At 39.5% G+C, this 13,734-nt stretch overlaps 1 protein-coding gene across 7 annotated transcripts in view; it reads right to left on the reverse strand.

The window, feature by feature from the left end:
* LOC129374297 (disabled homolog 2-interacting protein-like) overlaps nucleotides 1-13,734 on the reverse strand; it is a 163,410-nt gene that overhangs the window by 112,007 nt on the left and 37,669 nt on the right. For 2 of the 7 annotated variants that reach the window (XM_055052653.1, XM_055052652.1), the window contains exon 1: nucleotides 2,206-2,840. The exons of the other annotated variants lie outside the window; for them this stretch is intronic. In XM_055052653.1, coding sequence (XP_054908628.1) covers nucleotides 2,206-2,329 — 124 coding nt within the window. In that variant the 5' untranslated portion in view covers nucleotides 2,330-2,840. Of the gene's footprint in view, nucleotides 1-2,205; nucleotides 2,841-13,734 lie in introns of those variants that run through there. 7 annotated transcript variants of the gene reach the window in all.

Raw genomic sequence — 13,734 nt, forward strand, 5'->3', positions numbered from 1 at the left:
TGAAAGTTTTCGCGGAGGGAGCCTGTGCTCACCCACAAAGATCAAGGCGAGAGCGTCTCTGCGAGTGTCTTTGTGTCCCAGCTCAAACGCATGTGTGCTCTGTAGACCAGTGAATGATAGAGCGGGGAGACTTCAAAGCACCACTTTGATCAGAGTGAAGACGCTCAGCACAGGCACCACCACGTTCTGCTCTCCTCCTCATGACTGGGGCCTGACTCTGTCCTTCTCTAGCTGCACAAGCGCAGCCACGGTTTCACTTTGAAGAAAGTGACGGAGCCTTAATGGAAAGAGTCGATTCGATCCACACGCTGGAAGTTTATATCGATTCTCGTTAAATAAAGTCTGTTTTTCAGGATGGTGTTGAAACAGCTCAGCGGTTTATTTTTATAAGTGACTTCATCTGGTAAAATACGTTTATGGATTCATAAGCCTGGACATAAAGGTGTGTGCTTAAAGCCTGATATTTTGAGCGCTGCTTTTCAGTAGTAAAAGCTGCTGTTCTAGCTGTGCAGAACGCGGCAAAAAACACAAAATCTTGTCACGTAATCTCATTCTGGCTTTTAGTGTAAATATCTCATCACATTTGAAATAAGACAAAACTAACATAAAAGTAACTTTTCAGCAAGATACGGAGGTTTGGTACAAGTAATCAATGCCTTAATGTTGATGAAAAATAACTTGTTCTATCGAAAGATAAATTAACTTATAACATAGGAACATGTCATAAGTTAAAACATCTGCCAATGGAAATATAACTTTTTCATAAATATAAAGGAATTATTTACTTAAAACAAGCCTCTGTATCTTGTTAAAAAAGTTACTTGTAAGTTAGTTTTAGTTTTAGTGTTAGTTCATATTTGCTAAGACATTTGCACAAGAAATTAGACAAAAAAAGATACTTGGTACAATTTTGTGTTTTTGCAGTGAGGGTAACAGAGAGTAACTGTGTTTGAATGCAGAGTGATAGATAAGACCGATGGATCAAAGGGCTGACTTGCTCATGTCTCTATTCTTGCAAGAAAATACACTAATTCTATTTGCCAAAACATAAAAAGAAGCATTTTTATAGACAGATTCTATAAAGCAAAGTTGATGTTTCATAATGCATTTCATTGTGAATAAATCAAGTTGGTTGGCTGGCACTTTGTCTCATCTTGTCCATTTAAACTCCATTTTGCACATCCATCTTTCTGGATGTATTGGGAAAACATTACGATTTAGCACCTAAATCTAGCTTTAGATCCCAGCTAAAGATTTCCTTTTGATCAAATTTGAACCTAAACTCTCTTTCAACTCAGAAATGATCTGTTGGAAGGTCGTGATTACATAAAATTCAGTATTCAGTTTGATCTTAAAGGAAAATTAGTCTGAACTGTTTGTCTTCCGAAAGTTTGCATCGATCCACGGTTGAGAAAAAAAAAACAAAAAAACATGCAGTTCAGTCTAGATGATTCCCGGATCGGCAAGTTATGGAAGCTCGCCTGGAGGGGGAAAAAAATCACTAGGTTCAGGATTCAGAGATACTTCTTTTTCTTATAAAAAAGTTCAACAAAGCCTTGGGGAAAAACTTATCATATAATCTAGTAGTTCAAATGCAGCCTGCGGCACCGAAAGGCAGAAAAACAGAGCATTGAACAAACAGATTGCCTTAGGACCCAGACCTAAAGGAGAAGTATTTATACAGAGCAGAAAACTGACTTTTCTTTGCTGCCGAAACCAAAAATACTTGCAGGCAAAGTGCCTGAACAGGGTGGAACTCTGCTTAACTGAGAGCTGTCAAGAAGTGGCACAGCAACGTGAGAACATCAACACTTTGTGAATGGTGACACCAAACTGTTATCTCTCTCCAGAGCTCACAGTCAGGCATCTACAACCAAGTAGTATGGCTGTAGAAAAGTACTGATAGCCAAAAGAAAAAAAAACAAACAAAAACAAAAAAACAAAAAAAAACAAAGAAGTTGCCCTTTGAACAAAACGTACATTTTCCAAAAAAGAAAAGAGAAAGAGAACTGCCTCTATTTAGGGGGTATATTCTCTTTTCATACTCTGACAAACAAACCTAAAGTGAATCAGAAACAAACACACTGCCAGGAAAGGTCAAAGCATCTTGTTGTTCGGATAAACAGCAGCTGTATTTTGTCATATTTCTGTATGCGAGGGTCAAACTGCTCCTCAGTGGCTTTTTAAGCAGTAGTATTTTATTACCCCTGTTGGCAGACGGCCTGGTGCGGCTCCGGGACCGGCTTCGCTGACGCTGCAGTCGGGACTTGCCCAGGAATCTGTAGTAGTACGAGGGTCTCCCGGATCCCTTCCTGGTGACCCCGGCCATGCTGTCAATCTCGAAGCGAAACTGTTGTTGTTGTTGTTGTTTTGTTTTTGTTTTTGAATCAGTGCAGATAAGAGTCAAGCCAAGTTCTTTCGGGTGCAGTCAAGCTGAGTTCATCGCAAACTTTTACTTCAGGATCCTCTTGCAGAATTTCCCCGTCTACTCAGAGTCCTCATGGGGTCGTGTTGCGTGTTGATATCCACTCCGCTGTGAAACAGCTTCCTACTGGCAAAAGGGAAAATTTAAAACCCATCAAGCATCCACTGAGACCAGTCCCACGGGCTCTGAGCTCTCCTCACTCCCTCAGTGTTTCCCACAGTGAGATCCCAAAGGCATGCTGTCTGGGAATGCTGTGTGAGCTGGTATCCTGAAAGACAGGAAAGCTGCTCCAGTCCCCAGAGCAGGAGTGCTCCGAAGGAATTTTATAGAAAGTCGGACAAGACTAGTCCCTCGGTTTCATTAAGGAGCAAAGGATCCACTGGTTGCAAACTTCTGCACTTCCAAAAGCACATTCCCCTCACCTCTTGTGACTCTGAGTGCGTGTAACGAGAGAGCATGATATGTGGCTGAGAACAACAGACAAAACTTTCGAGACATCTGCAAAACATGCAAAAGATAAGGGCTTATCTGGAACGGAGTTAACGTGACTGGCTCCAGATGCCGGCACGTCGTCGTTTTCTCCGTCAGCCGAATCGACCAATGACAGACTCGGAGATGGAAGAAATCATCTGGTGCAGCATACAAGTCGGATTCTTACTAGGAATCACCTCACCCCACTTTACGTGGCTCCTAATCCAGTCTGACGTGCCACTCCTGATTTTAGATTCTGTCCACGCTAGTTTGCCTCCCTGGGCAAGAAAGGAAGAATGGGAGTGGCCGCCTTCCAGCAGCATATGTAAATACATTGTAAAGAGCATCCTGCAGCCAATCACAGGGGGTCTGAGGAAGAGCCAGGAAGGCAGATCATAGTCCAACAAGGGAAAAACAAAGTGCATCAAAGGCAAAGAGGTGTTTGTCTTATCAGGCTTTGAATCTGAGTCCTTATACATATACTCATATGTTGTTTTTGAGTTGTTTTTGAGACTATATTTCCACTTTTCAACTCAACAAGCTTGAGTTGTTTTTGAGTTGTTTTTGAGACTATATTTCCACTTTTCTCACTTTTGCTACCTTAAATTTTCAATGGAACAGCAAAAGGGACTCAACTCTACAGGTGATCTTTTAGAAACAAGCTGAAGCTGCAAATTTTAGAGAGAGAAAGAGAGATCTTTCTCTCTCTAAAATTCGCAGACCCAAACCCAAAGAGGAGACAAGCATCAGACAATCATTTTAAGTTATCATGTTATGATCCCAGGCTTTAAAGTTCATATCCTGAAATAAGAAAGGAACTGAGTTACATTGTTGTGTTGACGAACACGGACCTCTCAAGGTGTTGGTTGATAATATTGCATTATAAAAGCATACAAACACTGACAGAGTTGTTGGTACCCCTCGGTTAAAAGCCCACAATGGCCACCAAAATGACTTGAAATAAAACCTTACTGAAAATTAACCAATGAAAATCACACATTGAACAGAATAATTAAAAAAGCAAACTTATGGACCAGATCTGGACCAAAACTATTGATAATTATTTGACCTCACGGATATGCGTGTCCTCCAAAAAGCATTGCAGGTGTCTTCAAGCATGCACACAGTCAATCTGCTTATTTGAAAGGCAACGAGTAGTCACTGTGTTGTTTGATGACATGGTACCACAATGGACACGGACCACAGGAAGTTAAATAGAGAGTTGGCCCTCAAGATTAGAAAGAAAATTATAGACGAGCATGCAAAAAAAGTAAAGGCTGCAAGACGGTCTCCAAGCAACTTGATTCTCCTGTGACCACAGCTGCACTTTATACATATGTGAAAACAAGCTGGAATTAAACCTCTGCAATCAACATTTGCGCAGTTCCCAACATGCATATATCTGCTGATTGTGCCTAATCAAAACGTCTCCCTCTCCTCTGCTCCCATCGACATTAGATTTCCTTCCTTCCGTGGCTGCTCGATTGTTCATCGCGACGCTTGTTGCTTCTGCGCGCAGAGGGAACCATAACACTGCCTTCTGTGCAGAGTTTCTGTCATTACCTCAGCCCATAAACCTCCAGCGACATAACACAATAGTGTGTCTGTGAGTCTCTAACGGAGGCGAGGCTCCTTGCCTCAGCGTCCACCAAGAGTAATCAGAATGTCCATTAAGAGTTATGCATCAGCAAAATTTGCCTCCAGAGCCTCGTGTAGAGAAGAAAGCGAAATATGAAACATTTTGTGCGTCGACTTTCTGCTGCTTGGGTCATAAGACACCCAGAAGACAAACTTCTATTGTTCTTTTGGTGGGGGTAAAAGAAGAAAAGAAAAAAAGATCAGAAAATCAAAGTCAGATAAATACAAATAATGAGGTTTAGAATTGATCACAAAAGGCATTTTGGGACGTTGCCAGCTGACAACACACTAGATATGCACGGCCTCGCAAAATTGTACAAAGGTCTGTTAAAAGTCTAGGAATTTGAGAACTACAAATTGACATTGTGATTTTTTTTCCCCCCACGGTTAATTTGGGGATTTGGGCATTTGTCATTTATGATTTTTCTGAAAACAAACACATATTTGAGAAGAAAAACATGAGGACACCACATAAATCAATTTCATTATTCAGTCTTATGAGCACGTCTGCCATCAGCTATAGTGAATCTGTTAAACGTAAAAAAAGCTAAGCTGTCAAGTTGTCACAGTTTGCATTGTTTCATGATATCCTCATAAATATGACCTGTGGTGGTTCTGTTGGACCTTTGTGCAGCATTCAACACTGTTGACCGTGACATATCGTTAAAGCGACTGGACTCTTCGGTCAATGTGGGTGAAACATGAACAGTAAATTCCAGTCGGTTGTTGAAGCACAAAACCTGCAGGTGTCTATCAGTAAGCTGCCTCTTCCATACTAAAGAATCTTTCAAAATGTTGTTTTTTATTTATTTGTTTTTATTATTTTGATAAGACATAGTCCAAGCTCAGGACTAAGTGAGGATATTAGTATTAGTTTAAGGTTTTCACAATTGTGCATCAGCCAGGTTGATGCAGCTTTTAAATTCTACTGTCAGGAAAATGTGTTTGTGTTTCAGTTGAACTGCACAAGGTTTACAGCAGTGGAGGTGGAAAAAGCTTAAACATGATTGATTATGGTCTCAATATTTTTTTTTTACATTTCCTTTGCCTGAAATTTCAGGAGCAGTTTGTACAATGAGAATGATTGTATTTGCTTTTATTGAAATGACTGCTCTGCATTTTCCCAACTATTTGCATGATGGCTTCTGTGGGAATTTCTACCTACAATGGGTTTCTGTTAGGCTGAGAGTTTACAGACAGCCAGAGCAGAGTGTCAGGGTCACGGAGAGTTTGCGTGCTGATACCGTACTGCTGCTGGCTTGAAAACAAAGGTGCTAAGTAGTGAGAAAAGGAACGATGAAAAGCGAAGGTAGAGTTGAGCACAGTGCAAGCTCAATAAAACTTGAAACTTATGCTACTATTAGATGCAAAACCATTTTTTAATCATTTCCTAAAATGTAGACAATTAAAACTTTCCTGATGAGAACTTATGAACAAACAAGAACAAAATGTCTTTGAATGTTGGGAATAATAAAGGTAATAAAAACTGATTAAAGTAACTTCTTTTTTTGCTTCCAACTAAACAGTTTGAACTTGTAAAATTATTGGCAACTCAAATTAAATTATAATGTCCCATGTAGAATGCTGTCCTTGAACTGTAAATCAAAAGCACAGGTCATTGTCTTTCTTTTCTTACAAACATAAATATGATAAATCACAGACAAAAAGATGCTAAGTTTAGCAGACCGGTTGTTACAACCCAGAGGTCACATCCCTATTCCTATAAGGCTGTTGTGCATAGTGCAGTGAACTTACTGTGTTCTTACTATACTGTCAGACAGTAAGAACAGCAAGGTAGCATCGAAAAACTCACCCATTCATTCAAGCACGTGAATGCTTTAATGCGTCCATGGCAGGAATACTTATAGTACAATGTAACATAAACATGAAAAACTGCCCAAAAGTAAAAGAGTTAGAGTTGAGGATGAAGGATGTACTTCCTCCAGACTCATTTTCACTACCTCTCATAGTAGGAGAAGAATTTACTGTTTCAACTGAGAGTTTCATCCAGTGCACTGCCTTGGCGATGGCAAACTGTGAGGCAACTCACTTGATGCTGAGACCGAGACGTAAAAGGTGAGTTAAGAAGTTCAGCATCGTGTCAGCTGCTCAGAGTGCCCAGACAGTCTCCCTCTGAGAAAACACGGCCACCTTCCACCTTCACAGTCTGAAACCTGCCATCTCCACTGACTGCAGGGAAGGGGAAGTTTTGTGCAGGGGCTGCACAAAACTTGCATCTCCTGCATTCTCTCTATTCTTAAGCGAATAGAGAGATCAGTTAAACTCTACTTGGAGTTTAACCGATCCAACCGCAGCATAGACAAGGAGTTATGGTGCTCAGTGAAGTCCCTGCAGTTTCTTACTTGGTTTTACAAAGTAAACGTTGAGAGACTTTCGAAACAGTTGAAATAGGCACACACAAAAAATGGCCTAGAAAATAATGCAGTTACTTGTGACTTATGTAAACATGGCTAATGAATAAATACGGACTTTCAAAAGAGTCCAACAAATTGCTCAAAATTATATTGTGACTTCTACACGGGTATATAGGGACAAATCCAGTGTAAGTGTAGCAGCAGCAGCGATGGCCAATAATTGTGGAACTAAATGCAGCATTTAAACTCAAATTCAAATAAATAGCAGATAAAGAAAAGCGTGAGCAAAGCGGGAATTTCTGTGAGAAAATCTGCTGCTAGCGACAATGAAGACCAAATTGTAAACAGTCATTTTATATTTGCAACTTGCTTATTTGTTGTTGTTTTTTTTCTTCTATTTGGAGTTTAACTGATCCAACCGCAGCATAAACACGGGCTTATGGTGTTCAGTGAAGTCCAAGTGATGTGGTTTTCCCTGACAAAATTATAGATGTGGAGTCCTCAAATGAATCCCCTGACCATAAACAGTCATCATCCTGTAGGTCTGCCAGCATTTAGTAGATCTCAGTAGGTCCACTCTATCAGATATGCTTTTGTTCTGCAAGAAGGTATAAAAACATAACTATCCTAATCAACACAGGCCATTAAAAAGCACTAAAACCAGAACATTAGGGGCCGTCGTGGAGCCGACGGGCCTATCGCGGCACGTGAGACAGAAATGACTCGACTGAAGTCGCAAAATAGATCATTTTGAGTAAGTAAATAAAATAGATTTTAGAGTGCAAAAGGAGACCTGAGAGAAATTGCGAATCAAACATAATGTCTTACCTTTGGAGCGGAACAGAGGAGAGAAGGGTGAAATCCACATGGCAGCAAACAAAAGAGAAGGAGAAAAAGGCACATATTAGACCAGCTGGTATAATGTCCCTATTTACCTTCATTCATTATGAATGTTTGCCTGTAAGCCTGTCATGAACGACTGTTGTACTCAGGGTGCATTTAATCTGTGAAGCAAGCAGACTGTACTGTGAAATGCAACACAGCTCTAATGACAAGACACAGGGCAGTAATATGGTAATACCGTTTTGGTTTTGCCTTTGTTTCACTGGCAAATATTTCCACATGTTGGGTGCACAACAGACGCCGAGGCAAATGGATGAATCCCAGCATAGAACCACAGTAACTCAGAACTTTTCCAAGTTGTTTATAATCGTAGACGCACAACTGATTGAAAGTGGAGCTGGTTCCTATTTCAGAGCAAACAAAAGCACAAAGAGAGCCGCATTGATTTCTAACTCAGCCGACGCTATTATCATTTTTTTGTTTTCTTTTTTCTACAAGCTAGTAGTCACACAGAGTTTCTTCTGAAGTCTGGACCAGAGCAGAGGAAAAAAGAGCAGCAGAGCCACGTAGATCCAGAAGGTTTTTAAATGACGAAACCTTTTCGAGACACGAGGGGTTAATCTTCTGGAAAACTCTCATTCAGGGCTTGAGTTTGAATTTATAAGTTCAGTTAATGTGTGTGTACAGCAGCAGGCGGACTGTCAAGATGTGTTTGTTTTTCTTTCTTTCTGCCCCTCCTCATCGGACACTTGATTTATGAAGCAGATAGAAACGTCAATAGAGCAGTGAGTCAGCTTTATTCCAGCACCGATCATTTTCTGAATGAAGATCTGAGTACGCAATGGACATGATGAACTTAATAAAAGTTGTTGCTTAATAAAAATTTTTTTTTGTTTGTTTGTTTCCCATTGCCACCAAAATTATTGGCATCACAACCAGTGATCCCAGTAAACAACTGGAACGGCCACAAGTTATTTTGTCTTAGCTACTCTTCGGAATCGGAAAAAAAAACAAGAACGCAACATTCAAGTAAAACAGGCGTAAAATAATGAAGACAACAGCCTCTCGTCGAAACTGGCCAGATTTAATGTCAGGACAGAAATTGAAACGTTCCAAATACCTAAAGCTGTAACACGAAACCAGGGGGATTTTGTTGCCATAAACTTTGAGCAGAATAACGTAAACAAAAACAAAAAAATCTCCAAAGACAATTATCAAAGTATTAAACATAATCTGCACAGCAACAGGCTGTTTTGGAGCAAGCACTTCATGTCCTACAATCACATGTAGAAATTTGTGAAGCTGGTTGGGCTTTAACTAGAAATATTATGGTTTGACACATTGGATAATTAAGTGGTAAAGCACCTCATGTACACTTGGTGATTCTGTCGGCCTGCCCTCTTATAAGAAGCGCATGGCGTCATGAGCTTTAAAAATGCTGAAAATAATCAGAGGTACTCCACCATGACACAGAAAAGTTTCCCATCTCTTCATCTTTGAGAAGGAAAATGATTGCAAACATATCCAGTCAAGATTAAAAAGGCTGAATGCTTTTTGCAAAATCAACATTTTTCCATAGATGCTTTTGTCACAATACTTAAATCCTTCAAACAAAATCTGAGGGCTAAGCTTTGTTCTAGACAGGAATGGAAAAGGCTCCTTTATAAAATGATATAGGTTATATGTATACAAAATGTGTTCAAATGTCCCCACATTTTTTCTAATGGAAGCTTAGCTTAAATGCCAAATCAGAGCCGTATCAACACTGACCCCTTGTGGTAAACATAGAGTTGTACAATCCATCCTACATTAGGATTTTCCACAAGAACCATTTGAGATTAAACAACCGCATTTTGTTTTCTCCCAAATACTCTAGGTAAGTGAAATAAAGCTGGTTTATATAAAAATGCATAATTTAACAGAGTTTACATTAACTCAGAACATATTATGTGAAATCATATTCTACTAATATCTCAATATTTGTCCAACTAAAATCTTAAATCTTCCAGTTTTTGCTCTTGAAAAATGATCCAAGAGCAGCTAAATAATGTTTTAGATGTCTGAATAGACTAAGTGTAGAATGAATTTTACACATTTCAAAATGTTGTGGGAATGTGCAGACATGTTCAAAGTTTATAGGTGTTTTTGTTGGTTTTTAACATCAAACTGAACCCAGTTCATCACAAGGCAATAAAAAGTTATTCATCTCTTAGATCAGATTGAATCGCTTAATCTGGCCGACAGATCGGCCTTTTCTTTAAAAAATAAAGCTCAAAACAACCACCTAGAATCGTGTGCCTTGAGCCAAATTGCTGCCGTCTATCCGTCTCGCGTCGCCTTCATCCTCTAATTCATGTGACGGACACCCACTCGGCCCCTCCCCTGACTGAAGGCCACACTGCAGAATGTCCTGTCCCGAGCAGAGCTCATTATACAAGGCTGGAGACAAAACGAGAACAGAGGAGTCAGTGTGACAGCGTTGGCAGGAGACAAACAGACACTTCAATTGGAGGAGGCGGAAGAGGAGAGGGGGCGAAACTTCTTTCCTCCGTGGCTAAAGGAATAAGGAGGACAAACAAGGAGGAAAGCGGGGAAGATGAGAGAGATGGCGCTAATTAAGCAAAATCCGTGCCTAGATGTGTAGATGTATAGATTCTGTTGTGATCTGGCTCTCCGTCGAAAATTCAAGAACAGATGAGTTTCAGGTGAAAAACTAAATCTCACATATTCAAAGAGGTGTTTATCTTAAGACATCTTGATTTATTTTTATTCATTTATTTATTTTTGTCATGACGCAACTGTAAAATTTTAAGCTTTTTGTTGGGATCTTATGGAATAAGTAACACATACCAGTGAAAAATATGTATCAAAAACACATAGCTTTAAAAATAGTTCTACATAAGATCTGAAAAGTGTGGCAGAAATACGTATTCATCACCCCTTGCCAAATATACAGCCCTAAATCAAATTCGGACTTTGATTTAGCTCTGGACTTTGACTAGGTCATTCCAGCACTTTAACATGCTTCCATTTAAAGTCATTTGTCTTAGTAAAAAACAAAAGTGAAATAAAAAAAATCTGTAAATTGCACATAAATAAATTAATAATAATAAAAAAACAACCAGAAACTGCACTATCACAGAAATCAACTATGGAAAGAAGATTGATGTTTTAAAAATCATCACTAGGTAAATTTGTGTTTGTTCCTTTCAAATGCTGCTCAGTTCACTGGAAGGAGCCACACACAAAAAAATTACAAGATTAGTTTATTAAGCAGCAGGTTATTTTCCGACACTCAAAGGTTGCAGCGCTCAGTAAAATCACCTATCAGTGCCCAGCCGCTCAGTGTTGTAAGATCAAGTTACCATGATGACTGTGCTCTGCCGAGCTGCTGGGCATGCTCATCGCCGCTTGCAGCTATACTGAGCAGGCTGGCCGTAATGAAATGTAATTGAATAATGTTAATGTGATGTGGAAAACTGAACTTATGTACAAATCCAAGTTTTAAAGTCCATCACATACTCTGTCACATCACTGGTGTCCCACTCAGTTTCAGAAGAATTTCTCTCTTTTTTTTTTTTCTTAAAAATGACACGTTTTCTCAACAGGCAGAAAATCCATCAGTTTTCAATATTGTGAGGAAAGCAGCGATTAAGGAGTCAGTTTCACTCCAAAGGCTCAGAGCTTAAAAATGACGTCGCCCAGTTTTCCTCGTACCTGTTGATCAACACGTCCGGTCAGCTCCACGGCAACAATCTACAGCTGGATCTATGCAGCGCCAACACACAGATGCACGATCAAACGCACGCAGAGACGGAGCAAACATGCGCTGCAAGGCCGTGTGCTCAGTGTATCAAAGGGAGAAAATCAGGATAACACTTTGAAAGGCACACATCTGCTGTTCACAGTAAAGCGATGCTTATGCAGAAACATCGCCTCCAAGAAGTTCCCAGGAAAAAAACAACAACAAATAGATAGTCGTTCAACTGACAGGAAAATGCACAAAACAAAACAAATAAGTTCAGGGAGCCGTCGATATTCACCTGAGACGCGAAGGAAAGCTTTGTATTATTATGTTTTAAGAAAGTTCACGGCATACAGTGATTGCGTAAGCATTCACAGTTCATTTGATTTCTTTATTAAAGATGTGGAAGGGATAAGATGCAAAAACTGTAAAGAAAGATGTTTTGCTGCACTGAAAATCTCACTCTTTTGGAGTCACACACAAGTTCCCCTACATTAGCTTAGCAATAGCTTGCATTTAGCTTCATCAATCTCCCTCTGCAAATCTAATGAGTATGTCTGCCTCTGCTAAAGAAAAGCACCAAGTATGTAAGTAAAAAAATAAACAGAGTAGAGTTCTATGCTGAGCTAATCAGAGCATTTCCTTCAGCATTCTCGTATTGCTGGTTTCTGACAAGGCTTAAACTGGACGTCTCATTGGCTTTTTTGGAAAGATGTGATCTGAACTGTCTTTTCAGCACGATGCAGTGGCAAATGTCCTGTTTTTTCTTCCACAATCCCAAAGGTGCAGTGTGCATATACAGCTGGGCTGTTGCCCTTAGGGACAGGACAGGATGCGGCGGAGGAATTAGCATACACCTCCCTTTGGGAATAAGAGCAGCTGGGGATGACTGCGGCAGGCCAGTTTATCATGCAACAACACCCATGATATTCTCAGCAGATAGTTAAAATCCATGAACATTGTGGATATCAACTATTGACTTTGAAAAACAGGCGAACATAATTCATCACATCTGCAAGTTGTAAGAATCTCTTTGTCAAAACTGTTTTGCAGAAAAGCACAATATTTATTTCACGGTAGATGTATAAAGAATCTGCACAAAATACCTGAAGGGTGACAGTGATTTCATTTTTTTTTTTTTTTGTCGAAGACGACATCAATCTGAAATGATATTTATGAAATTGTGGGTATCTGCTGTGTACTTTCAATACTGCAAAGTTTTTTCGAATTGTGTCAATCTTAAAATTTCCAAAAGTTAGAACACTCTGGATACAGAACATTTAGTTTCTGTGTAATTAGTGTCATTTTGGTCAGGCAGATTTTATTTTATTGGCAGAAAAAAATTAGAGAGAGGCAATCTAGGCAGATGCCACTCAGCCTGAGTTTAGTTTTGCTAGAAACGTTTCCCGGTTGAAAGTGAAATTTTCCTCTTTACTGTTTCCCTAAAAATATAAATAAATAAAATAAAATAAAATAAATAAAAGCGCTCAGGAGAGAAGAAGTTAAAGGAAATGCTTTTACATAACATTTACTTGATCAGACATCTTTAGGGCACTGGTAACATATTATGCACTGAATATGACTTCACAAATTGACAATTAGGTTGTACTGGCATGTACTTGCATTAAAATCGCAACTTGACAGCGTTAGATTGAGTGTCAACAAACTGCATTGGGCCCATATAGATCAACGCGGTTGAATCTGGATTATTTTTTTCTTCTTCTTCTTTTTAAACCTCGTGGGATAACCTTTGCTGTAACTTTGTGCTCTGTAAATAAAAAGAAGCGTTCTCTGAACTGAACAGCACTGAAAAGGTAGTAGAGTAGGTCAATTATATGCCAACACAGCCTGCCGTAGTTCGATCTGATGGAAACTTGGTGAAGACAGGGAGGCCACTGCTTCAAACCCAAAATAAACTCAGCAGTTTGAAGACTGCCCTGAGATTTACTCGTCTAAACAGGCAAACATGGTTAACTAACTTTGAGTCCAATAAAATCTGCTTAATTATTGTGCACAAATTGTTTCTCGTAAAGCATCTGTAATTATCCCCGCTCTGCAAGGACATCCTGGAAAAGATTAGAGGACAAAGGGAGGCAGGAAGCTGGTTTGTAGGTTTATAGGTAACAGAACATATGATTAGAGAAGTGAGGATGCAGTGCTTCAATTATCCTCCTCTTGGTTCATTCTTTAGTTGTTTTACTGATGCTCTTTATATTTATACCTCCTTTCTATTCTTA

The sequence above is a fragment of the Poeciliopsis prolifica genome, unplaced genomic scaffold, assembly GCF_027474105.1.
Source record: "Poeciliopsis prolifica strain line A6 unplaced genomic scaffold, Auburn_PproV2 SCAFFOLD035, whole genome shotgun sequence".
Taxonomy (NCBI): domain Eukaryota; kingdom Metazoa; phylum Chordata; class Actinopteri; order Cyprinodontiformes; family Poeciliidae; genus Poeciliopsis; species Poeciliopsis prolifica.